The 24,407-nt window shown below is 45.3% G+C and overlaps 1 protein-coding gene across 1 annotated transcript; it reads left to right on the forward strand.

Annotated features, from left to right (window-relative positions):
* The first annotated feature begins 18,635 nt into the window (after window positions 1-18,635).
* FAM187B (family with sequence similarity 187 member B) lies at window positions 18,636-23,391 on the forward strand. Its single transcript, XM_008139803.3, has 2 exons — window positions 18,636-19,363; window positions 22,974-23,391. Exons 1-2 carry the CDS (start codon window positions 18,651-18,653, stop codon window positions 23,359-23,361), a joined length of 1,101 nt encoding a protein of 366 aa, XP_008138025.3. The 5' UTR covers window positions 18,636-18,650; the 3' UTR covers window positions 23,362-23,391.
* The last annotated feature ends 1,016 nt before the right edge of the window (window positions 23,392-24,407 follow it).

Raw genomic sequence — 24,407 nt, forward strand, 5'->3', positions numbered from 1 at the left:
GACAGTTAATTTGCATATTACTCTTTTATTAGATAGGATCATTTTAACCATTTGTAAGTGCACAATTCAGCATTAATTACATTCACAGTGTGTACTCATCACCACTATACAGGTATGTTCATCACCCTAAACTTTTTCATCATCCCCAATATAAGCTATGTACCAATTAAACAATACCTCTTCATCCTACCTGTCTCCATACCCTGGTTATCTCTGTATTCTATTTTCTTTATCAAATTGCTTATTCTAGGTACCTCATATAAGTGGAATCATATAACATTTGTCCTTCTGTGTCTGGCTTATCCACTAAGCATAAAGCTTTTAAGTCCATCCATGTTGTAGTATATATCACAAAGCTTCGTTCCTTTTTATGGCTAATAGTATGGCTAAATGTGTATGTATGCCACCTTTTGTGTATCCATTTATTTGTTGTTAGACACCTGGGTTGTTTTCACCTTTTGGTTATTTATTGTAAGTAATGCTGCAGTGAGTTTTGCTGTACAGATGTCTGCTTTTATTTATTTATTTATTTATTTATTTATTTATTTATTTATTTTGGATATATACCTAGGAGTGGAATTCCTATATCATATCTGTAGGGGAGCTCAGAGATGCAGTATGTCTCCAGCAGTAAAGGTGTCTGGGAAATGTTGGACGCTCTGTTTAACTTTCTGTGACTGTTTAACTCTCTGTAGACTCAGATTTGGCTGACTCCCCAGAAAGCAGTACTGCCACCCAAAGATAAATGTCAGACCCCAGGAAGAAGGGAGCTGATGAATATCTGGAGTGAGGATAATTGCCTGCTGTTATCTGCCAACTTAGAAATGCATTATTCTTTCTGGTAGTCTAGGTGACTACCCACCATGTGGTTTTACTATTCAATCTCCTATATAAAAATGAAAGTAGGGACATTAATATTAATCTGATAAAGGGTATTATAGAAAATCCACAACTAACATCATACTCAATAGTGAAAGACTGAGAGCTTCCCCCATAAGGTCAGAACAAGACAAGGGAGGGTGCCTACTTTCATCACTGCTATTCAACATTGTACTGGAAATCCTACCCACAGCAATCAGACAAGAAGAAAAGGAAAATGCATCCAAATTGGAAAGGATATATATATATATATATATATATATATATATATATATATATACTAGTAGCCCGTTTGCACGAGGATTCGTGCAATAGACCTTCATTCACCTGGCTGCCTGCACCAGTTTTCTGCCGGCACCGGGGACCCAGGCCTTGGCTGTGGCCACCACCTTCTGCCTTCTTTCAGGGTCGGGGCTTGGCCCCGGGCGGTGGTCTTGGGCTCAGCCGCACCCAACATCCCTGCTAAGGATCGCAGGAGCCGACTGGCAGTGGTTTCCTGCGATCCGTGTAGGCTCCCTGCTGGTGCCCAAGGCCGGGAAAGCCTCGGGCGGCTTTCCCGGCCTTGGGCTCCGCCACACCCCAACATCCCTGCAACCGTTTCCTGGTGGGCATGGTTGGTGGGCGTGGCTTGGTTGGTGGGCGTGGCTTGGGCGTAGCGAAGGTGCGGTCAATTTGCATATTTGTCTATTATAAGGAAAGATATATATATATATATATATATATATATATATATATATATATATCTCCAAAACGATCCATCTGTTCCAGGACTTTTCTTTGCTGAGGGTGGCGGGGGTCGGTTTAAATTACTGGTACAATCTTTATTTGTTATAGTCTTATTGAGATTTTCTATTTCTTCTTGAGTCAGTTTAGGTAACTGTATGTTCCAAGGAATATGTCCATTTCATCTAGGTTATCTAATCTTTTGGTATACAATTTTTCCTAGTATTCTCTTACAATCTTATTCCTGTAAGATTAATATTAATGTCCCTACTTTCATTTCCTTTTCACTCTTTTTTTAAAAATAAAATCTTTATTGTTGACAGTATTACATATGTTTCCTTCCCCCCGCCATTGACCCCTTCTAGGCTGCCCTTGTCCCCAACCCCAGTTCTTCACCACCCTATTGTCTGTGTCCATGGGTCATGCATATATGCATACAAGTTCTTTGGTTGATCTCTTCACACCCACCCTCTCCTGCCTTCCCTCTGAGATTCTGCCATCTGTTCCATGCTTCTATGTCTCTGGATCTATTTTGTTTATCAGTTTATTTTGTTCATTAGAGATCGTGTGATACTTGTCTTTCTCTGATTGGCTTATTTCACATAGCATAATACTCTCCAGGTCCCTTCATGCTATCTCAAAGTGTAAGAGTTCCTTCTTTTTTACAGCTGCATAGTATTCCATGGTGTAAATGTACCACAGCTTTTTTATCCACTCATCTACTGATGGGCACTTGGGCTGTTTCCAGATCTTAGTTATTGTAAATTGTGCTGCTATGAACATAGGGGTGCATATATTCTTGCTGGTTGGTGTTTCAGGTTTCTTGGGATATATTCCTAGAAGTGGAATCACTGGGTCAAATGGCAGTTCCATATTTAATTTTTTGAGGAAACTCCATATTGTTTTCCATAATGGCTGCACCAGTCTGCATTCACACCAGCAATGAACTAGAGTCCCCTTTTGTCCACATCCTCATCACACTTGTCCTTTATTGATTAGTTGCTGGTAGCCATTCTGACAGGTATGAGGTGATTCCTCATCATTTTAATTTGCATCTCTCTGATAATTAGTGAAGTTGAGCATTTTTTCATATGTCTCTTGGCCACTTGTATGTCCCCTCTAGAGAAGTGTCTATTTAGGTCTCCTGGCCATTTTTAAATGGAATTGTTTGTCTTCCTTTTGTTAAGTTGTATGAGTACTTTATATATTTTGGAAATTAACACCTTATCAGATGTATCATTGGCAAATATGTTCTCCCATACAGAACATATTTTGATGCTTTTTATTTTGATGCTGGTTTCTTTTGCTATATAGAAGCTTTTTAGTTTGATGTAGTCCCATTTATTTTTTCCTTTGTTTCTCTTTCCCCAGGCAATATATGTGAAAATTCTGCTACATGAGATGTCTGATATTTTGCTGCCTACATTTCTTCTAGGATTTTTATGGTTTCACAACTTACATTTAAGTCTTTTATCCATTTTGAGTTTATTCTTGAATATGGTGTAAGTTGGTGATCTAGTTTCATTTTTTTGCATGTACCTGTCCAATTTTCCCAACACCACTTATTGAAGAGACTGTGTCTGCTCCATTGTATGTTCTTGCCTCCTTTCTTAAATATTACTTGAGTGTAAAGGCTTGGGTCAGTTTCTGGGGTCTCTATTCTGTTCCATTAATTTATATACCTGTTCTTGTGCCAGTACCAGGCTGTTTTTATTACAGTGGCTTAGAGTATAATTCAATATCTGGTATTATGATCCATCCAACTTTGTTCTTTCTCAAGATTGCTGCAGCTATTTGGGACCTTTTTTGGTTCCATATTAGTTTTTGGAGTATTTGTTTTAGATTTGTGAAATATGCCATTGGTATTTTAACGGGAATTGGATTGACTCTGTAGATTGCTTTGGGTAGTATAGACATTTTAATGATGTTAATTCTACCAATCCATGAACATGGTATATTCTTCCACTTGTTTATATCTTCCTGTATCTCCTTTTTCAACATCCTGTACTTTTCTGAGTACAAGTCTTTTATCTCTTAGGTTAAGTTTATTCCTAAGTATCTTAATTTTTTATTGCAATGGTAAATGGGATTGTTTGTTTAGTTTCTCTTTCTGAGAATTCATTATTAGTATATAAAAATGCCATCAATTTCTGGGTGTTCATTTTGTATCCTACTATATTGACAAATTCCTTTATTAAATCCAGTAGATATTTGCTAGAGTCTTCAGGGTTTTCTGTGTACAGTATCATGTCATCTGCAAATAATGAGTTTTACCTCCTCCTTTCCAATTTGGATGCCTTTTATTTCTTCTTGTCTGATTGCTATGGCTAGGTCTTCTAGTACTATGTTGACTAAGAGTGGGAAAGTGGACATCCCTGTCTTGTTCCTGTTCTTAAGGGAAATGGTTTTAGTATTTGCACATTGAGTATGATATTGGCTGTAGGTTTGTCATATATGGCCTTTATTATATTGAGGTATGATATTCCCGTTTTGCTGGGAGTTTTTATCAAAAATAGGTATTGGGCCTGGCTGGCGTGGCTCAGTGGTTGAGCATCGACCTATGAACCAGGAGATTACTGTTCAATTCTCAGTCAGGGCACATGCCTGGGTTGCAGGCTCAATCTCCAGTGTGAGGTGTGCAGGAGGCAGCTGATCAATAATTCTCTCTTATCATTGACTAGAGGTCTGGTGCATGGATTCGTGCACTGGTGGGGTCCCTCAGCATGACCTGCAGGGATTGGGCCAAAACAGCAGTCCAACGCCATCTGCCATTCCTGCCTCCTTCTCCTGCTCATCCCAGCCCCACTGTGCCTGCTGCTGCCACCTCTCATCTCAGTAGGCTCCATGCCGCTCCCCTGCGTCTCCAGGCTTCGGTGGCCAGCCACGAGCCCTGCATCAGGCGCCCATTGGTCAGCTGAGTGGCACTCCCGCTATCAACCATTAGATGGGTCGCTTATGCTTTTATATCATTGATGTTTCTATCTCTGTCTCTCCCTTCCTTTCTGAAATCAATCAAAAATAATTTTTTAATGGGTGTTGGATTTTGTCAAATGCTTGTTCTGCATCTATTGACATGGTCCTGTGATTTTTGTACTTCAATTTGTTTATGTGATGTATCATGTTTATTGATTTGCAAATATTATACCAGCCTTGCACCCCTGGAATAAATCCCACTTGGTCACAGTTTATGATATTTCAAATATTTTGTTGGATCTGATTTGTTAAATTTTTTAGGATTCTAGCATCTATGTTCATCAGGGATATTGGTCTATAATTCTCCTAAAGTTCCATTGGCCAGGATTAGGCCCTCTGTGCAGATCCAAAGCAATCTCTAAAAGGAAATGAAATTTCCATGCTTGGCTTAAGCCAAACAGAATTTGCTCTCTAGGACTGAGGAAGATAATCTTCTCTGACCACAGATATCATTGAAGACCCAAATAAAATCAGGACTTTGTATGCATGAGAGATGTAGAAGAGAATGCTTCTTTGATTAACCAACCATGTCTACCACAGCATCCACTGATGGGATAGTGGTAAGCACTGTATGAGCTACATGACCTTAGGCAAGTTGTTGAAACTTGCTAAGCCTCAATTCCCCCATCTGTAAAACAGGGGCATTGGAACTGTCATCACAAACTATGATTGTTATAAAGCTTTCAAGAAATTATTCATGTCAAATTCTGGGCACAGTATGGATTTGGAATAAGACAGTGGTTAGGCCCTGGCTGGTGTGGCTCAGTTGGTTGAGTGTTGTCCCATGCACCAAAAAGTCGCCAGTTCGATTCCTGGTCAGGGCACATACCCAGGTTGCGGGTTTGATCCCCAATTGGGGTGGGTACAGGAGGCAAACAATCAATGTTTCTTATATTGATGTTTCTCTCTCTCTCTCTCTCTCTCTCTCTCTCTCTCTCTCTCTCTCTCTCTCTCAAAAAAAAAAAAAAAAAAAAGTCAATAGGACTATCCTATATAATAAAAGGCTAATATGGAAACTGTCCCCTCAGGAGTTCAATCAGGAGACTGGGAGTTCGATTGCTCGCTATGACATGTGCTGACCACCAGGGGGCAGTGTGGAACATGGCAGGTGACCAGTGGCAGTGGTGGGCTGCTGAGGGAGCGAGGGAAGGAGAAGGAGGGAAGGTCAGGAGGCGGGGAACCTGATGGGCCCTGATCACCAGCCAGGCCCAGGGACCCTACCTGTGCACGAATTTTATGCACTGGGCCTCTAGTATATATATAGATATATGTATATATATATATTTAAAGAGACAGTGTTTAGGATAATGAGAATGTAGCCAAGGTTTTAGTTCCAAGCTCTCAGATCAGTTTCATCTCTTTACCTACCTTTTATTAATTTGGGTCCAGCAACTTCATATTCTTGTGCCTGGCATATTCATTTACTCCATAAATAAAGATTGTTTACTCACTTGCATGAGGCACTAAGGATCCAGGATATGTCCCTGCCCTCTTGGAACTTACATTCTAGTGAAGATGTATTAATCAGGTTAAGTCAGCTGTGTAACAAAAGAATTTTCAAAGCTCAGTGGTTTAGTACCATTTTTTTCTTGCTCATTCTACATGTCCAAAGTGGGTTGGTGGAGAGCTCTACTCCACACAGTCCCTTCAAATGCCATGGATTATGAAGGCTGAACCATCTGAAACATCATTAACTGCTATGGAAAGGGAAAGGAAGATAGTGAGTCGTGCACTGGCAATTAAATGCTTTGGCCTGGGAGCGATCTACACTACTTTTCACTGCAGGCCATTGATTGGAATTAATCACATATCCCCACCTAACTGCAGAGGGACTAGGAAATATAGGGCAGCACATGTAATATTTTCCTCTCCCAGCTAATATGAGTGACAACTGCTTTAACTTTGAGTTATATAAAGTGAGTTATCCTTTCATTTCAACTTGAAGGATTCCCTCTAGCATTTCTTGCAGGGTAGGTACAGTGGCAATAAACTCTCTCAGCCTTTGCTTATTTGGGTATATTTTAATTACTCCCTCATTATTGAAGGACATTTTGCTAGTTATAGAATTTTTGGTCAAAAGTTTTTTTCTTTCGGGACTTTGAATATTTCAACCCATTGCCTTCTGGCCTCCAAGGTTTCTTGTGTCTTTCAAGATTGTCTCTTTGTCTTCCAACAGTTTGATTATATCATGTCTGTTGTGCATCTTTTGGGGGTTTTCCTATTGGAGTTTGGTGAGCTTCTTGGATTTCTAGATTCATGTTTTTCATTAAATTTGGGAGGTTTTTGGTAATTATTTTTTCAAATGTAGTTATTCCTGTGGCTTTCTCTCTCCTCCCCTGGGACTCCCACAATATGTATGCTAGCCTACTTGATAATGTTACAGAGGTCCCTTAGACTCTGTTCACTTTCCTGCAATATTTTTCTTCTGTTCCTCAGATTCAATAATTTCATTTGTCTTATCTTCATGTACACTGATTATGTCTTCTGTTTGCGCACCTCTGTTTTTTAATTTCTCTAGTGAAATGTTAGAGATGGCAGTTGCTCCATCATCCTGGATCCCTGATGATTATAATGCCAACCCACAATGGACATGGAGCATGAGTGATAAATAACCTTTGTTTTTGTAAGTCTTTGAGATTTGGGGGAAGTTCATTACTGTACAGGAGCAAATAGCCTATCTCCAGTAACACAGAAAATAGCATAAGGGGTGGGGTGCTGCTGTTATAAAAAAAATAAAAACACATGGAATTGGCTTAGACACAGAACAAAGGGAACAAGAAAACTTATTTGAAACCAGAGGATGGAGACTGTTGCCTGAGATACTTTGGAAGACATAGAACATATTTAATGAACTGGCAGCTTTAGGGGAAGCTGTTGGCATACAGAACATTAGGAGTGAATGTTGGCCAAAAACTGGGAAGGCCTTTGAGAAACAAAGTCCAATTAAAACTCAGCTTTTGTCAAGGATAAAATCAAGGTTATATCCCTAATTAAATAATTATTAACCATTGTTAAATCTCTGAATTAAGATACTCCCAGAAAATCCTTAACATATTCTCAGGTAGACAAAATGGCTCAGTGAATAAGAGATGAAGAATTTGGCCCTCCATGGCTGCCTGATAGACTTTAAGCTACCTGCAATTCCAGAGAGAAAATGGGAGAGAGAGAGAGGATAAAAGGTGGGGGAAGCGGGAAGGAAGGGAACATCCTGAACAGAACTGTGGATGTGGGGTTTTTTTGCACATGGAGTGGACTGAGAATCCTTAGGTCCCAAACTTTGAGCGACAGCAAGCAGGCTGAGGAAAATGCTCATGTGTCAAGGAGGGCACATCTTCCAGTGCCACCTCAGATGTAGAGGTAGAACCAGCTCCTAGTTTCATTGTTGTTGTTTTTTGTATTGTTCTTTTAGACACTCTTTCATTTACTTCTGCTCTGATCTTTATTATTTCCTTTCTTCTACTCACTTTGGGCTTTGTTTGTTGTTATTTTTCAAGTTCCTTTAAGTGTAAAGTTAGATTATTTTAGCTTTTTCTTGTGTCTTGAGGTGGCTTGTGATGCTATGAATTTCCCTCTTAGGACTGCTTTCCCTGTGTCTCACAGATTTGGGGTTGTTGTGTTCTTATTTTCTTTTATTTCCAGCTATCTTTTGGATTTCTTCCTTAATCTCATTGTTAATCCATTCATTGTTTAGTAGCATGTTACTTAGCCTCCATGTCTTTGTGTGTTTTTCTTTCTTTCTTTTCTTATATTGATTTTCAATTTCATACCATTATCATCAGAGAAGGTGCCTCCTCTTGATTTTTTTTTTTTAAGAATAGTTTGAGAAGGATAGGTGTTAGTTCTTCTTTGAATACTTAATAAAATTCACCTTTGAAGCCATCGGTGGATCAAGGTTCATTCTGCTTCCCAGGGCTGATGCCTGAGTTCTATGGACGACTTCACAATGCCCAGGGTGATTCCGAGCCTGCTTCTGAAGTCTCGGGCTTTCATGGTGGCCACCTTGTTGCTGCTTAGCCTTTCTCTCCCCACTTTGTGGACCCAGATATTAGTCAGCTGCACCTACAAGAGTCTCTGCCAGTAGGCTCTTGTCTTGCAGTGGGCTGAGGGACACATACCCCCACCCCGTGCACAAATTTCATGCACCGGGCCTCTAGTATATAATAAAAGGCTAATATGCAAATTGTCCCCTCGACCAGGAGTTCGACCAGCAGGCAGGCCAGCCAACCACCCATGTCCCCTCCCCCTGGCCAGGCTGGCCGGACCCCACCCATGCATGAATTCATGCACCAGACCTCTAATATATATACTGAGTGGCCAGATTATTATGCATTCAGAGATCATAATAATCTGGCCACTCAGTGTATTGTACTCCTCATATCTGACTGGTTCTTTTTTTTCAGATGTAGCCAAGGAGGGTAATGGAAAAGGAGATACCTCCCTGGAGAGTGGAGACATGACCACAGAGAACAAAGGTTTGGGGAACCCCTCCCCCAAGTAGCTGATTCTGTGCTAATTAAAGAATTCTCCCCATCTACAAGACAGGAGGCCCTTGCAGAACCTTCTCACTGGATTTTAGAAATAGTACAAACCAGCGATTTTTGTGTCTCCCCTTCCTCACCTTCCTGTTGGGCATGAAGCCATTGTATGTTTCTAGAAATTCATACATTTTTTCCAGATTGTTCAGTTTGTTGGCATATAATTGTTTGTAATATTTTCTTACAATCTTTTGTATTTTTGTGGTGTCAGTTGTTACTTTTCCTCTTTCATTCCTGACTTTATTTATTTGGGTCCTCTCTCTTTTTTTCTTCATGAGTCTCATTAAAGGTTTGTCAATTTTTTTCATGCTGTTGAGCATCCTTATAACAATTACTTTGAACTCTATATCTGATAGTTATTTGCCTCCATTTAATTTAGCTCTTCTTCTAGAGATTTCTCCTATTCTTTTATTTGGGGCCTGTTTCTTTGTCTACCATATCAGCTGCCTCTTTGTGCTTGTTTCTATGCCTGAGGTAGAATTGCTATGACTCTTAGTTTTTGCTGGTTGTTCTTATGTAGTCGGTGTCCAATGGGGTCCAATGGTGCAGGCTCATTGATCACCTGAGGTGGGTGCTATAGGAATGTCCTTTGTGTGGGTTATGTGAGCCCTCCTATTGTAATTGAGTCTTGATTGCTATTGGCCCATTCATGCATGGGATTGACCCTCAGGCTGGCTGACTGTGAGACTCAACTCCAACCATGGTGTGCAACTGCTGTGCAGGTGCTGACCACATGAAGCTGAATTTTCCTCAGCAGGGTTTGGTACCTGCCGAGATCTCCCTTTGGGCATGCTGCTTATGAATCTTATTGGATCCTCCTCTGATGTTGTCTGAAGCTGGCCACTGAGTGTGTTGGTTCTGGGCCTCTTGGGAGCAATTTTGGTGCAGGCCAATGTAAGACACTACCTGTGACGGGCCTTCGGCAGCCTGTTTGGAGCTACTTGCAATCTACATTTTGTGGCTGCCTCTGCTGGGCCCGGTTGTGAGGGAAGGACCAAGCTGCACAACAAAGCCAGCTTTTACTAGCACCAGGCTTGGTGGCAGATCAGCAAAAGTCCCAAGGCACCCCAATGAGATCTGCCTCCAACCGCCTTTGCCTGCCTCCACGTGTCAGCTGCCTGTTAGGCTCAGTCACTGGAAGAGTCTGTACTCATCACCAGGATGTAAGTTCCACTTGGTGGGGCAAGAGGGAGAGCAGAAGGTGGGGCTGTTGCTTTCCCCTGGGCTGATGCTTGCATGGAAGAGAGTTCCACCCAAACGAGATGGAATCTGTTGTATGGGAGAATGACTCTGCACAGGGATCCTGATGTCTTTCCCTTCAGCTCCCTCCCCAGAGCCACAAACCCTAGATTCTCTTCAGGCAACTCTAGTCTGCTTCACCCTCCCTCTACCAGAGTTCAGGTTGAGTGGCTGTGAGCAAAATTTTGTGGGTTGGCCCTTTATGTGAGGTGCCTATGTCTTTAGCAGGCCCTTTTCACACTCGGTGTACAGAAACCTTGCTGATTTTCACAGCCAGATGTTATGCGGTCTCCTCCCAGCTCTGGTGCTCTGGGCTTAGGATCCTGGCTTAGGGTTAGGCCCCAAACTTCTCAGAGGTTTGCAGCTGAGATATCCCCTCAAAACCTCAGCTTCCACCTGTAGGAATGAAGCCAGACCTTTTCACATCTCTTCCCTTCCGACCAGTCTCAATGTGGCTTCTTCTGTAAATCCTTGGTTAAAAGACTTCTCTTCAGCTAGTCTTCAGTTAGTTATTCAGGACGATTGTTCTATAATTTAGTTGTAATTGCAGTTTGGTCCTGGGAGGAGGTGAGTGTAGCTTCCACGTACTCTGCTGCCATCTTGGATCTCTATGGGTGCAAAGTTTTTAACTTTCAGATTAAATTTCTTTAATAGCGAATGTAGAATCCTTCAAATACTTTTTTTTGTGTGACAATGTTGATTTATTTAATATATTTATCCATTTCATCTAAATTTTCAAAAGTTTTGCCCAAAATTTTTTTGTAATATTCTTCTAAGATTTGTAGTAATATCTCATTTTTCATTATTGATATTCATTATGTAGGTCCTTTCTCTTTTTTCTTGATCAATCTTGCTAGGGCTTTATCAATATTATTCATCTTTTTAAAGAATTGACTTTTTAATTTTTTTATTATACTTTTTTTATCTAATTGATTTCTGGTATTTGAGATTGGTTAGATCTCTAGTTTTTATTCTTTTCCCTCCAAAATATGTAATCAGACCATAAATTTTCCCCTAAACACAACTTACCTGCATCTCACAAGTTTTGATAAGTTATATGTTCATCTCCAGTTAAAAATACTTTCTATTTTTAATTATGATTTCACTTTTGACTCATTGGTTATTTAGACATTTCATTATATAATTTTCAAATAAATGGTAATGTTCTTATCTTTTTGTCTTATGTGCCCAGATTAATTCCAAATATTAAAAATGCATTTCTATTCCTTTAACAATTATGACCTAAAATATAGTCAATTCTGACAAATATTTCATGTGAATAGGAGAAGAACACATGTTCTAAATTTGAGTGCACTGTCCCATGTACAGGGTGGGGGGAAAGTAGGTTTATAGTTGTTCATATGGAAAATAATACAATAATTCATAAATAATAATATAAGAATAAACTCTGTGTTTCATGTACTTACAACTGTAAACCTACTTTTGCCCCACCCTGTATATGAATTGGGTCAAGTTTATATCGTATGGTCCAAATCTTCTATTCCTCTACTAAATTTTTGTTTCCATGTTCCATTGTGGATTTGTCTGTTTCAACATTTGGTACTCTCAGGTGTTGCTTTATACATTTTTAGTTTTGTGTAAACTTAGAATCATTATATCTTCCTATTGGATTGAAGATGGAGAAGACATGATAAGTTGTGGACATTGCTACTAAGGAGCTATTAGACAAAGTAGTCTAATAAAGTAGTCCTTGCTAATACAGTAGCAAATACTGGAGCCATCCTAGTAAAAATAGCCAGCACCAGCTGGTCAGTAATACATCTTCCCCACAACGTAGCCACCAACATAGGAGCTATACAAACATAGTAGCCCGACTAAGCAGCCTCACAGAACAGTAGCCTCTCACTGGCTGGTCAGTGGCAACTTATATACAAGCTCAAAAAAGCTTAAAAAAAAAGAGGCTTTATGCCAAGTAGTGACCTCAGTATTTGGGAAACAGAAAGGCATGCCTGGACAGTATATACCTTGCTGCGTCCTTGCTTTTGCACCTGCATATAGTAACATCCTGATTAGGATTTCCACTCTCAGAGTGTCTTTGAACATCCAGCGCACTCTAGACAGGGCCCCCACAAGAGGCAATACTTCCTAACACATTCTGTGAGGCCAATATAACCCTGATACCAAAACTTGGCAAAATAACACACACACAAAAAAAAAAACTACAGACCACTATCTCTGATTAATACAGGTGCAAAAATCCTAAACAAAATACTAGCAAATTGAATACAACAGTACATCAAAAAATAATACATCACAATCAAGTGGGGTTCATTCCAGGGGCACAAGGATGGTTCAACATATGCAAATCAATATGCAAAGTGTCCCTGTGGGAGTTCGACCAGGAGACTGGGGGTTCTATCACTCGCTATGATGTGCGCTGACAATCGGAAGGAAGGCCCCAGCCAGCAACCAGAAGGCCCCGATCGGCCCTGATGGCTGGCCAGGCCTAGAAACCCTACCTGTGCATGAATTTTGTACACCGGGCCTCTAGTCTATTATAAACCCTTAGCTAATATCATACTCAATGGTGAAAAACTAAAAGCTTTCCCTCTGAAATCAGGAACAGGACAAGGATATCTACTCTCATCATTCTTATTCAACATAGCACGGGAAGTCCTAGCCAGAGCAATAAGACAAGAGAAAGAAATAAAAGGCATCCAAATAGGGAAGGAAGAAGTCAAACTGTCACTTTTTGCAGATGACATGATTCTGTATATAGAAAACCCTAAAGACTCCACCAAAACACTATGAGAAACATTTAACGAACACAGTAAAGTTGCAGGATACAAAATCAATGTGCAAAAATCCATTGCCTTCCTGTATACTAACAACAAAACTTAAGGGGAAATAAAGAAAAAAATAATAATTCCTTTTGCAATTGCAATCAAAAGAATAAAATACCTAGGAATAAACTTAACAAAGAATGTGAAAGACCTATTAGTATATACTGAAAATCACAAAGCATTATTTAAAAAGATTGAAAAAAAATCACAACAAAATGGAAAAATATTCTGTGTTCATGGATTGGAAGAATCAACATAGTTAAAATGGCCATATTACCCAAAGCAATATAGAGATTTAATGCAATCCCCATCAAAATCCCAATGTCATTTTTTAAAGAAATCATCAGATTTGTATGGAACCACAAAAGACCCTGAATACCCAAAGCGATCCTGAGGAAAAGAACGAAGCTGGATGTATCACGCTACCTGCCTTCAAATTATACTACAGAGCTACAATAATCAAAACAACATGGTATTGGCATAGAACCAGACACACAGATCAATGGAATAGAATAGAATAGAACCCAGCTATAAAACCACATGTATATGGACAGGTAATTTTCAACAAAGGAGCCAGAAACACACAATGGAGTAAAGATAGTCTCTTCAATAAATGGCGCTGAGGCCCTAGCTGGTTTGGCTCAGTGGATAGAGCATCAGCCTGCAGATTGAAGGGTCCCGAGTTCAATTGTAGTCAAGGGCACATGACAATTGGTGGTTCTCTCTCATCATTGATGTTTTCTGCTCTCTCTCCCTCTCCCTCAATAAAAATATTTTTTAAAGTAAAAATAAATGGAGCTGGGAAAACTGGAAAGCCACATGCAAATGAATGAAATTAGATTACAATTTGCCCCATGTACAAAAACTAATTCAAAATGGATCAAAGACCTAAATACTAGTATAAGACCCAAAACAATAAGTTACATAGAAGAAAATATAGGCCTACAACTAGGGATTTAAAGAAGCTGCCACGTCTAGACTGGTAGGCGGGGTAGACACAGAACAGGCTGGTCCCACACCCACGTGTGCTGGATAAAAATCAGAAGGGATTTCTCAGCTGCAGAGGTCCCCCTGAGGAGTGAGGGGTCCCAGCCCCACACCAGGCCCCTCATCCCAGGGTTCCAGTGCCAGGAAGACAAGTCCCCATAATTTCTAGCTGTAAACACCAGCAGGGAGTGTGGCTGAGTAAAATAGTAGCTACTGGAGTCTCAGGCAGTTCCTCTTAAGGGGCCCATGTACAGAGTTTCTCAGAATTACTCTCTCTGAGCTACAGCTCTGGGGCAACAGATAAAAAGGCACCAGGGACATATGGAGAGGGATAAAATTGTCTAGCATCAGGGTGAGAGCTGGAGGGCAACTTTCTGCCAGACAAAAATGCTGGCAGAGGCCATTGTGCCTTTTCTGAGACCTTCCCCCCCCCCCCACCCACACACACACACAGAGCTGGCAGGCGCCATATCTCAGTCTCCATGAACCTAGCTCACACTGTTCACCTCTCCTTGGTGATTCCCTGAGACCCCACCCAACCCAACTTGCAGACCCACCCAAGCCATTTCCAGTGGTTTTTCCACACAAACTGCTTGCCTTGGCTCCTCCTCCAGACTTTCCTAAAATCTCTCAAAGGTTCACAAATTGGAAACAAGTAGCATCTGACCTCATCATGCTTTTTACATCTTGTTAAATGGCCCCAGACCCAGCACTAGCAGCAGCCAGCCTTGGTAGGCCTCTCATGGGCACCTCCTAGCCCAGCACAAGTAGCAGCCATCTGCAGATCATTCTGTAGTTTGTGCTGGGAGGCCCCAGGCTAACTTTGCATCTCCCAGGAGGCCCCAGACCCAGTGCACCAGTGGATAGCTTCAGTCCATGCCAGATTACAATCCTACCACCTCCACAAATGACACACTTAAGGGGTGGACTTGGTGAACACTAAAGAAAGCAAGTTATCCTCTTTTGAGTCAGTTCCTGCACAGCAGCTTCTGCATTGTAGTCGCAGCTGGTCCTCACAGCCAATTGACCTGAGGGTCAATCCCTCCCAGTGATGACAACAGCAATCAAGGTTCAACTATAGCAGGACAGTGCACACAGCTCACACAGGGACACACTTGGAGTACCCAGCTCGGGTAACTGGGAAGCCTGTGCCATTGGGCCCTACAGGACACCTATAACACAAGGCCACTCTACCAAGCCTGGGAAATGTAGCAGCTCTACCTAATACATAGAAACAAACTTAGGGAAGCATCCAACATGTGGAGACAAAGAAACAGGTCCCAAATGAAAGAACAGGAGATATCTCCAGAAAAAAGAACTAAATGAAATGGAGGCAAGCTAACTAACAGATACAGGGTTCCAAAAAATTGTTATAAGGATGCTCAAGGAACTTAGTGAGAACTTCAACAGCATGAAAAAGGACATAAAATCCATAAAAAAAGATCCAATCAGAAATGAAGGATACAGTCACTGAAATGAAGAATAATTTACAGGGGCTCAACAGTAGAGTAGATGAAGCCAAGAATCAAACCAGAAATTTGAAATATAAGGAAGCAAAAAACACACAATCAGAACAGCAAGATGAAAAAGGACTCCAAAAAAATGAAGATATGGTGTAAGGATCCTCTGGGACAACTTCAAGCACACCAATATTTGCATCATGGAGGTGCCAGAAGAAGAGAGAGGGTAAGAAATTGAAAATGTATTTGAAAAAACAGTGTCAGTAAACTTCCCTAACCTGGTGAAGAAAATAAACATGCAAGTCCATGAAGCTCAGAGAGTCCTAAACAAGATGACTCAAAGAGCCCTACACCAAGAGACATCATAATTAAAATGCCAAAGGTTAAAGACAAAGAGAGAATCTTAAAAGCAGCAAGAGAAAAAGCAGTTAGTTACCTACAGGGGAGCTCCTATAAGACTGTCAGCTGCTTTCTCAACAGAAACATTATAGCCCAGAAGGATCTGGCAAGAAATATTCAAAGTGATGAAAAGCAAGCATCTACAATCAAAATTATGCTACCCAGCAAAGCTATCATTTAGAATTGAAGGAAAGGATAAAGAACTTCCCAAGTCAGGAAAAGCTAAAGGAGTTCATTATCACCAAACCAGTATTATATGAAACTAGGGGCCCAGTGCACGAATTTGTGCACCTTGAAAGGACCTGTGGGCCACAAGGCTGCGATGGGCACAGGGGCGGATCTCAGCCCATCCTCCATGCCCCTGCCCGGCCCCTCCTGCCGCGGCCCCTGGTCTCCTGTCTGCCAGCAGTCCTGCTCTTGCCCCTGCCACTCCCACGCACTGAAGGCGCTGGCCCCACTTGCACCCACTGATGGTGCAGAGTGATTGGGGCTGGTGACAGCAGCCGGTGTGAGTGGTGGCTGCTGCCCCGATAGCCCCTCAGGAGCAGGGGGAAGTGGAGAAACCCTCCATGGCGATCAGGGCCGGCAGCTGCTGCTTACACCAACTGACAGTGCCAAGTGATCGGGACCGGCATCAGGCACTGGCAGTGGGTGTGAGCAGTGGCTCTGGTGCCAGCTGCAGGTATGAGCAGGGCCGGCACCAGCAGTGGGTGCAAGCAGCGGCTCCAGTGAAGGCAGTGGGTGTGAGTGGGGCTATCAGCAGCAGCAAGTGCAAGAGACAGCTGCTGGCCCTGATTGCCCCTCAGGAGCAGGTGGAGGTGTAGAATCCCTGAGGGGAGATTGGGGCCGGCAGCCGCCACTTGCACCTGCTGATGATGCCAAGCGACCGGGGCTGGCGCTGGGTGCTGGCAGTGGGTGCGAGTGGTGGCTCCAGCGTTGGCAGCAGGTGCGAGCAGGGCCAACGCCAGCAGCAGGTGCGAGCTCCAGGCGGGACCATGGTGTGCGGGAGCAAAGAATTTTCAGTAACCATCAGAGGCTCGCCCCGTTGACAGCGACTGGCGCCCCACCTCGGTCTGGTGCCCCCACTCACCTGCTCCACCATCCCACCATGGCCGACGCCTGCCATGTTCCGCACGCGCCCCATGGTGGTCAGGACACATCATAGTGCCCAGTTGTTCAGTTGTACCACTGTTCGGTCTATTTGCATATCAGCCTTTTATTATATAAGATGTTAAAAGGTCTTCAAGAAGACAAAGAAGGAGAAGAAGAAGAAGAGGAGGAGGAGGAAGGAGAGATAAAAAATATGAACAATAAAATGGCAATAAATATTTGCCTTTCAACAATTGACTATTTAAAAAAACAAAACTAACTAACAAGCAGAATAGAATCAGACTCAGATACAGAGAACATTTTGAGGGTTGCTGGATGGGAATGGGGTTGGTGGATGGGTGAAAAAGATGAAAGGATTAAGAAATACAAAATGGTTGTTACAGAATAGTCATGAGGATGTAAAGTGTGGCATTATAGTCAATATAGTCAATAATCCTATATAATAAAAGCTTAATATGCTAAGTGTCCGGTTGTTCAGTAGGCCGTTCAACCAATCAAAGCATAATATGCTAATGATATGCCAAGGCCGCTCAACTGCTCGCTATGATGTGCACTAACCACCAGGGGGCCGACGCTCTGACCAGTAGGTTAGCTTGCTGCTGGGGTCTGGCTTATTGGGACTGAGCGAGACTGGCCGGACACACCCTGGAGCCCTCCCACACTCCCTCCCTAGATGGCCAACCTCCCGCATCCCTCCCTGGTCCAAACCGTGCAACGGTGGGGTTCCTCAGCCTGGCCTGTGCCCTCTTGCAATCAGGGACCCCTCGGGGGATGTTGGAGAGCTGGTTCCGGCCCAATCCCACAGGCCAGGCCAAGGGACCCCACTGGTGCACGAATTTGTGCACCAGGCTTCTAGTATTTTAATAACTGTGTATGGTGTCAGAAGGTACAAGATTTATCGGGATGATCACTTGATAAGTTATATAATGTCAAATCACTGGGGTGTTCACCTGAAACAAATATAATACTGTATGTCAACTGTAACTGAAAAATAAAAAAGTTATTAAGTGGCAAAAAATAAGAGCTAAAATGAATTGAGTGATGCAGATACCTGTGGGAAGAGCCAGAGACTAGCATGTGCAAAGGTCCTGGGCCAGGATCCCTTTGCTATGTGATCAGGGGCAGCAGGGAGGCCAACATGGCTGGAGGGCTGGAGAGGTAGGAGGTCAGAATGGTAACCAGAGGATTTATTCACCTCTCCATCACCGGTACTAAGAAGTAAGCCCAGAACATAGTAGGTGTTCAGGAAAAAACATGGTGAAATGTTTACATGTGACACTTTAATGCCAAAGCACGGGGGTGGTAGTGAAAATCCTGAATAGACAAATTAAGCTTCCTCCTACCCAAGCCAAGTGGAGGGCATGGGAAAGAAATGAAATAGGGTTGTTCATTTGTCACCAAACAAATAGGGATTGTGACCTTACACACCCACGGGGTGTACTCCAGTTCATTCTGCTGCCCATGGTTGAAGCCTGAGCTTCATGAGTGACCTCACAATGTCCAGGGTGGTGCCCGGCCCACTGCCACAGTCCCAGTCCACCATGATGACCACCCTGTGGCTGCTGCTCAGCTTTGCTGCCCCGCTGCTGGGTTTCTACGTTCCCATCAGCTGTCCCCATAGCAAGCAATGCCAACGAGCCCTACTTTCCAACAACGATGTCTCTCTGTACTGCAACTCATCTGGGGCACAGTGGTACTACTACTTCCTACAAGCTGGGACCAGCTGGTCCAACCACCCCCGCAGTGTTTCAAACATAGAAGCAATTTCTGAAAGCAGCATTCTCATTAGAAATCCATTGCCATCCCAGTCAGGTTTATACAGCTGTTGGGACAAGAAGGACATCCAAGTGGTGCAGTATGAGATTGACTTCCAGGACGTCAGCACCCTGCACGTGACACACAGAGGCCTGGGCCAGAAGCCCTTGCAGAATGAGACCCTCAGTCTGGGCAGCAAGGAGATCATCTTCACCCACTGGGAGCCCTGGCAGGACTGTAACCGCTGCGGGGCGCCCGGGGAGCGCAAACGCCTGGGGTACTGCTACATCCGGGAGCCTCTGGGGAACTCCGTCCCCTGCCTGCTCTACCTGGGGAATGCGAGGCTGAGGTCCAGCCGCATGCGGCCTGAGATGCAGATAGAAGCCTGCCAGGTCCCGTGTGAAACATCAACTATGGAGAACATTGATTTTGACGACTTCGCGCTCAGTGAGGAGTCGGGATCTGCATGGCTCACCTGCTTCTTAGGATCCATCTATAGGTAATGGAAGAGCGCACCAGCCCTGCCCTTGGCCCTTAGCCAGGCTCTCTCAGTCTGGGAGCCTTCATGGTTAATCCATGCAGAGAAGAGGGGCGGGGTCCCTACATGAGTCAGCCACCCAGTCTCTGCACTGGCTTCTTCAGATGTTCCTTTGGTAAGAATCCCCTGGTGCCCACACACTATTGCTTCACACAGCCAGAAGAAGAGCATCTAACACTCAGGGAGGGCTCGGCTGACTGTGCCTGGCCCCGCGCTGTGGCCATGGTAGTCTTCAGACTTTCGGCCCTCAGCAAGCCTCCAGCCCAGCAGCAAAGCAGCCCAGAGTGGTCAGGGTGGGGATGGGAGAAGCCCAGGCCAGTGGAGGGGCTGTACTGGGGGAAGACTGGGAAGCTGTGGGGCTCTGAGGCCTCTGACTCATCTGGGAGGTCAGCAGGCCCCAGAGGAGAGGACAGTGCCCTAGGCATGCCCTTCAGGGCCTGCCTCCCACAGCTCACACTCATGTTCTTGTCTTCCTGCCTGGGGCCCCTGGGAAATCTCCCCATTTCCCTTCTCTTCCCCAACCCACCTGTCCCTACCCCAGTAATAAAAACTACAACCACTCCTGGTTTCACTGGGGCGGGCCTTGGGCAAACTCTCTTCACAAACCGCACCCTCTCCCCCCTCCCCCCCCCCCCCCCCCCCCCCGGCTCTGGCCCCTGGAGCTGTGGACTCCAAGGAAGTTCATTGACAGGCGGGGAACTGCAGCTGGAAGGGAGATTTGTGGTGGGACGTGGCAGTACAGACCCTTAATCTCACACACACACCAGGAGGTCCCCTATGCCCTCCTCCCCCACGCACCCTAGGGGCAGCCCCTCCCTTGCAAGGGGAGAGCCATCGCTGCCTCTTGGGGCCTCTGCAGCCATGGGCTCTGTGGAATCTGGCCTCACCACATCCATCTGGTTTTCCCTTCCTTGTCTATTCCTGTTGTGACTTCTGTTTCTCTCTTTTTTCTCATGCTCCTGCCATTTTGTCTCCCTTCCGCCTTCCTCCCCCTTTAAGTATAAAAGCAACACCTACACCCTAAAAAATACCACAGTTCGTAAGTGCAGGAAAGGGCACTATGAATCCCTCCTCCCATCTAGACTGGGACACCTACTCCATGTCCTTTGCCAGACAAGGATTTCCCAAGTGCCGGTCATTGGGAACTTGAGGGAAGAGGCAAGAGAGGTCACTGAGGCTTCAAGAATCGTCCGTGTCTTTAGGGAGCCAAGTGGAGTGGCGCTTTGTATGAGGTTTTGGTCTCAAGCTCTGGGCTCAGCTAGGCCTGGGTTCTGATCCCAGCTCTGCCACTTCCCAGCTATGTGACTTTGGCCTCTGGTGTCTCTTTAGGCCTCAGTTTCCCTGTTTGTAGAATAGGGGTTGTATTGGTTTGCTAGGTCTGCCATTACAGAGTATCACAAACTGGGTGGCTTAAACCAACAGCAATTTATTCTCTCACAATTCTGAAGGCTAGACATCCAGAATCAAGGGGTCAGCAGAGCCTTGTGCTCTCTGAGATGCTGGTAGAACCCTTGCTTCTTCCTGTCTCCTGGTGGTGGCTGGCATCCTGGGCCTTTCCTGGTTTACCTCTGCCTCTGTCATCACTTGGCGTTAGCCCGGTGTGCCTGTGGCTCTGTGGCTCTTCTCCTTTCCTTTCCTTTCCTTTCCTTTCCTTTCCTTTCCTTTCCTTTCCTTTCCTTTCCTTTCCTTCCCTTCCCTTCCCTTCCCTTCCCTTCCCTTCCCTTCCCTTCCCTTCCCTTCCCTTCCCTTCCCTTCCCTTCCCTTCCCTTCCCTTCCCTTCCCTTCCCTTCCCTTCCCTTCCCTTCCCTTCCCTTCCCTTCCCTTCCCTTCCCTTCCCTTCCCTTCCCTTCCCTTCCCTTCCCTTCCCTTCCCTTCCCTTCCCTTCCCTTCCCTTCCCTTCCCTTCCCTTCCCTTTCCTTTCCTTTCCTTTCCTTTCCTTTCCTTCCTTCCTCCCTCCCTCCCTCCCTTTCTTTCTTTCTTTCTTTCTTTCTTTCTTTCTTTCTTTCTTTCTTTCTTCTTTCTTTCTTTCTCCCTTCCTTCCTTCCTTCCTCCCTCCCTCCTTCCCTCCCTCCCTCTCTCTCCCTTTCTTTCTCCTTCCTTCCTTTCTTTCTTTCTTTCTCTCTCTCTTTCTTTCTTTCTTTCTTTCTTTCTTTCTTTCTTTCTTTCTTTCTTTCTTTCTTCCTTTTTCTTTTCCTTCCTTCCTTCCTCCCTGCCTCCCTTCCTTCCTTCCTTCCTTCCTTCCTCTCTCTCTTTCTCTCTCTCTCTCTCTCTCTCTCTCTCTCTCTCTCTCTCTCTCTCTCTCTTATTTCTTTCTTTCTTTCTCTCTTCTTTTTTTTAGAAAGAGGCTGGAGGGTGCCCACAGGTCTCAAGCCACCCTCACTAGCAAGAGCGGTTGGCAAGCAGAGGCTTGACTAGAAGGAACCGCTGCGCTAAGGCCAGCCCACTTCCTTTTCTTTTAAAGACATGACTCATATTGGATTTAGGACCCACGGTACTGCAGTCTGACCTCGTCTCAACTGATTACATCTGCAATGACCCTATTTCCAAATAAGGTCACATTCTGAGGTCTGATTAAAACCTCACTCTCCAACTCAGTACAGAGGTCTTGCTGGCCCCGGCCTCATGGGGTCATTGTGATGTCTAAGGGGACAAATGACTGGGAAGACACAACAGTGCCGGACAAACCGCCCCACACTGATAGGTGCTCCTGCTGTAGGGTGATTGGCCCTGCCAAGGTTGTCCTCTAAGTGTCCCCTCCGTCCCTCACACAGTGGGTGCGTTATATGCCTGACCGCTTATTTGCTTCCCACATTATCCGCTTACAACGCTGTTCAGTTACCACTGAGTGTGTTTATAAGCCAAGCGCTGTTCTAGGTACCTGGGATGCAGTGCAAAACAAAACTGAAAAGAGTCCTGCCCTCCTGGAGCAATAATCGATCACAAGAATAAAACATTCAGTATTTTAGGTGGTGATAAGGCAGTGAGGGGGGGATGGGAGTGGGTGAGGTGAAATTTCAAATAAGGAGGTTAGGGGAGGCGTCTCTGAGAAGGTACGCGTCAGCCAAGACTGACTGAGGTGAGGGAGCCAAGAGCGCTGAGGGCAGGCGTTCCAGGCAGAGGGAGCACCAGGGGCAAAGCCCCGAGGCAGGACCCCGCCCAGCCTGTCAGAGAAGCATCGAGGAGGCCAGTGTGGCGGTGACAGAGGTGAGGGCGGAGTGGAGGAGACAAGCCAAGCAGGTACAGGGGCACAAATCACTTAGCCCTCTGGCTAATGCCTCTGAATGAACTCGGAGGCAGGTATAGGTACTGCACCCCCAGGGTCCAGGTGGGCAAATGTAAGCTCAGACAGCTGGGGCCTGTGGCCAAGTCGCCCACTCCGTAAGGGGGAGGGCTCCCAAAACTCCCCGCCGTCCTGCCCCCACCTCCCCTTGCTCCCTTGATGCAAAGTGCTCCTCAGAGAGGGTGCTGTCTGCTGCTCCCCGGGAGGGGGTGCTGCTGTCTCCACCTCCCCTGGATGGACGTTTGTCCTTTCCTCCCTGGGGGCTGCCGCTGACCTTGTCCTCCTCTGCAGGCCCATCATCTGGGAAGCCGACAGCAAGCCGCTGACCTGGCAGGGCCAGCTCTCCGGCCGGGACCTGAGCACCGTCCTGGACCCCGCCACTGGGGGCAGGCGGCTGCAGGTCTTCCGGCCAGCCATTTACAAGTGCTTCGTGCACCAGGAGCTCGTGGCTCGCTTCAACCCCAGGTCCCTGGTGGATACGCTGGAGGTTCTGCAGAGAGAGGAAGCTAGACAACAGCGGGAGGCAGGAGGGGCCCAGGAGGGGAAGAGCAGCTATTCCCTCCGCAACGGCTGGAAGCTGCTGCTGGTGGGCACCGTGCTGAGCCTGCTCGGGATGCTGCTCAAGCTCCTCTGCCCTTCACGGAGTAAACGGAGAAAACAGGTGCTTCTGGTGAAATAAAGCGAGCCCGCAGTGCTCAGGAGGCCTGGCCGCCTGTGCCATCGTCCCCTCAACTGTCCTTTCCCCAGCCTCTGCCCTGCGCCCGCCCCACACCACACTCCGAAGGCATGTGGGCCAAATGCCCGTGGCCACCTGTTCCAGGTTCTGCTCTGTTAACTCATTAGCAATCCCCATTCCACAGATGAGAAACGGAGGCAAGAAGACTACCTGGCTAGTAATTGGAGGGGGCGTGGGGGCTCCAGTTCAAACCCAGGTTGCCTGGCTCACACCCTATATTCCTCACAAGGGAAAAAGGAGGGGTGGAATGAGGCCATTTGGGGGAGGAATGTCTGGGGTTGGTAAACGATAACCACCTCACTCACTGCACTCTCCTAAGGACAAGGACTAAGACAGGGATGGGAATGGGTAACCTCAGCACCCCCCCAATTCTGCACTGGTTCGCTGCCTTTCCTTACCTGTCCCTTGCCCCACCCTGCCCCAATTGCGCCTATGGCCTTTCGGCTTCGCTATATCTCTCCACGTCAGAAGGTGCTGCCACAGGGGTGGCCTGGGACAATGGGACACACACCACCTTTCCTGCCTTGCCGTGGAGAGAGCCCCTTCAGACCCCACGTGGAGACAGGTCCCTCCACCAGGACAAGGGACCAGGCCTGGTCCAGGCAGCCCACAGAAATCACTGGGACTAACTCTTCCAGAAATTATACACCCTGTTTGGCAGAGTGAGAGAGTGAGCCGTAAAATATTAATGCCTGTAAAATTCATTGCCCTGATAGTTCATTGTGAAGCAACTACAGAACAGATCTGAAGCTTCCAGAGCAGAATTTCTGTCACTGAGGAGAGGGCAGAGCTCACCCCTCACATACCAGGCACTTTTGCCAAAACGCTTAATGTTTCACGTGGTGCCCAGAGACCAAAGGCTCTTGTAGAATGGGGGATGTTCCTGGAGACTTGAAGGGGGTCCAGTGGGAAGCAGAGGCAGAGAATAGCAATGACAATAGCAAATATTTGTGGACCTCCTGGTGTGCTCAAAACTCAAACCCTTCAAA

The sequence above is a fragment of the Eptesicus fuscus genome, chromosome 21 (assembly GCF_027574615.1).
Source record: "Eptesicus fuscus isolate TK198812 chromosome 21, DD_ASM_mEF_20220401, whole genome shotgun sequence".
Taxonomy (NCBI): Eukaryota; Metazoa; Chordata; class Mammalia; order Chiroptera; family Vespertilionidae; genus Eptesicus; species Eptesicus fuscus.

Bases quoted from the DNA above. Each gene is read 5' to 3' on its own strand.
- FAM187B (XM_008139803.3), top strand. From the start codon at position 18,651: ATGATGACCACCCTGTGGCTGCTGCTCAGCTTTGCTGCCCCGCTGCTG. The intron at 19,364-22,973 runs GTAATGGAAGAG...CCTCCTCTGCAG, and splicing joins TTCTTAGGATCCATCTATAG to GCCCATCATCTGGGAAGCCG.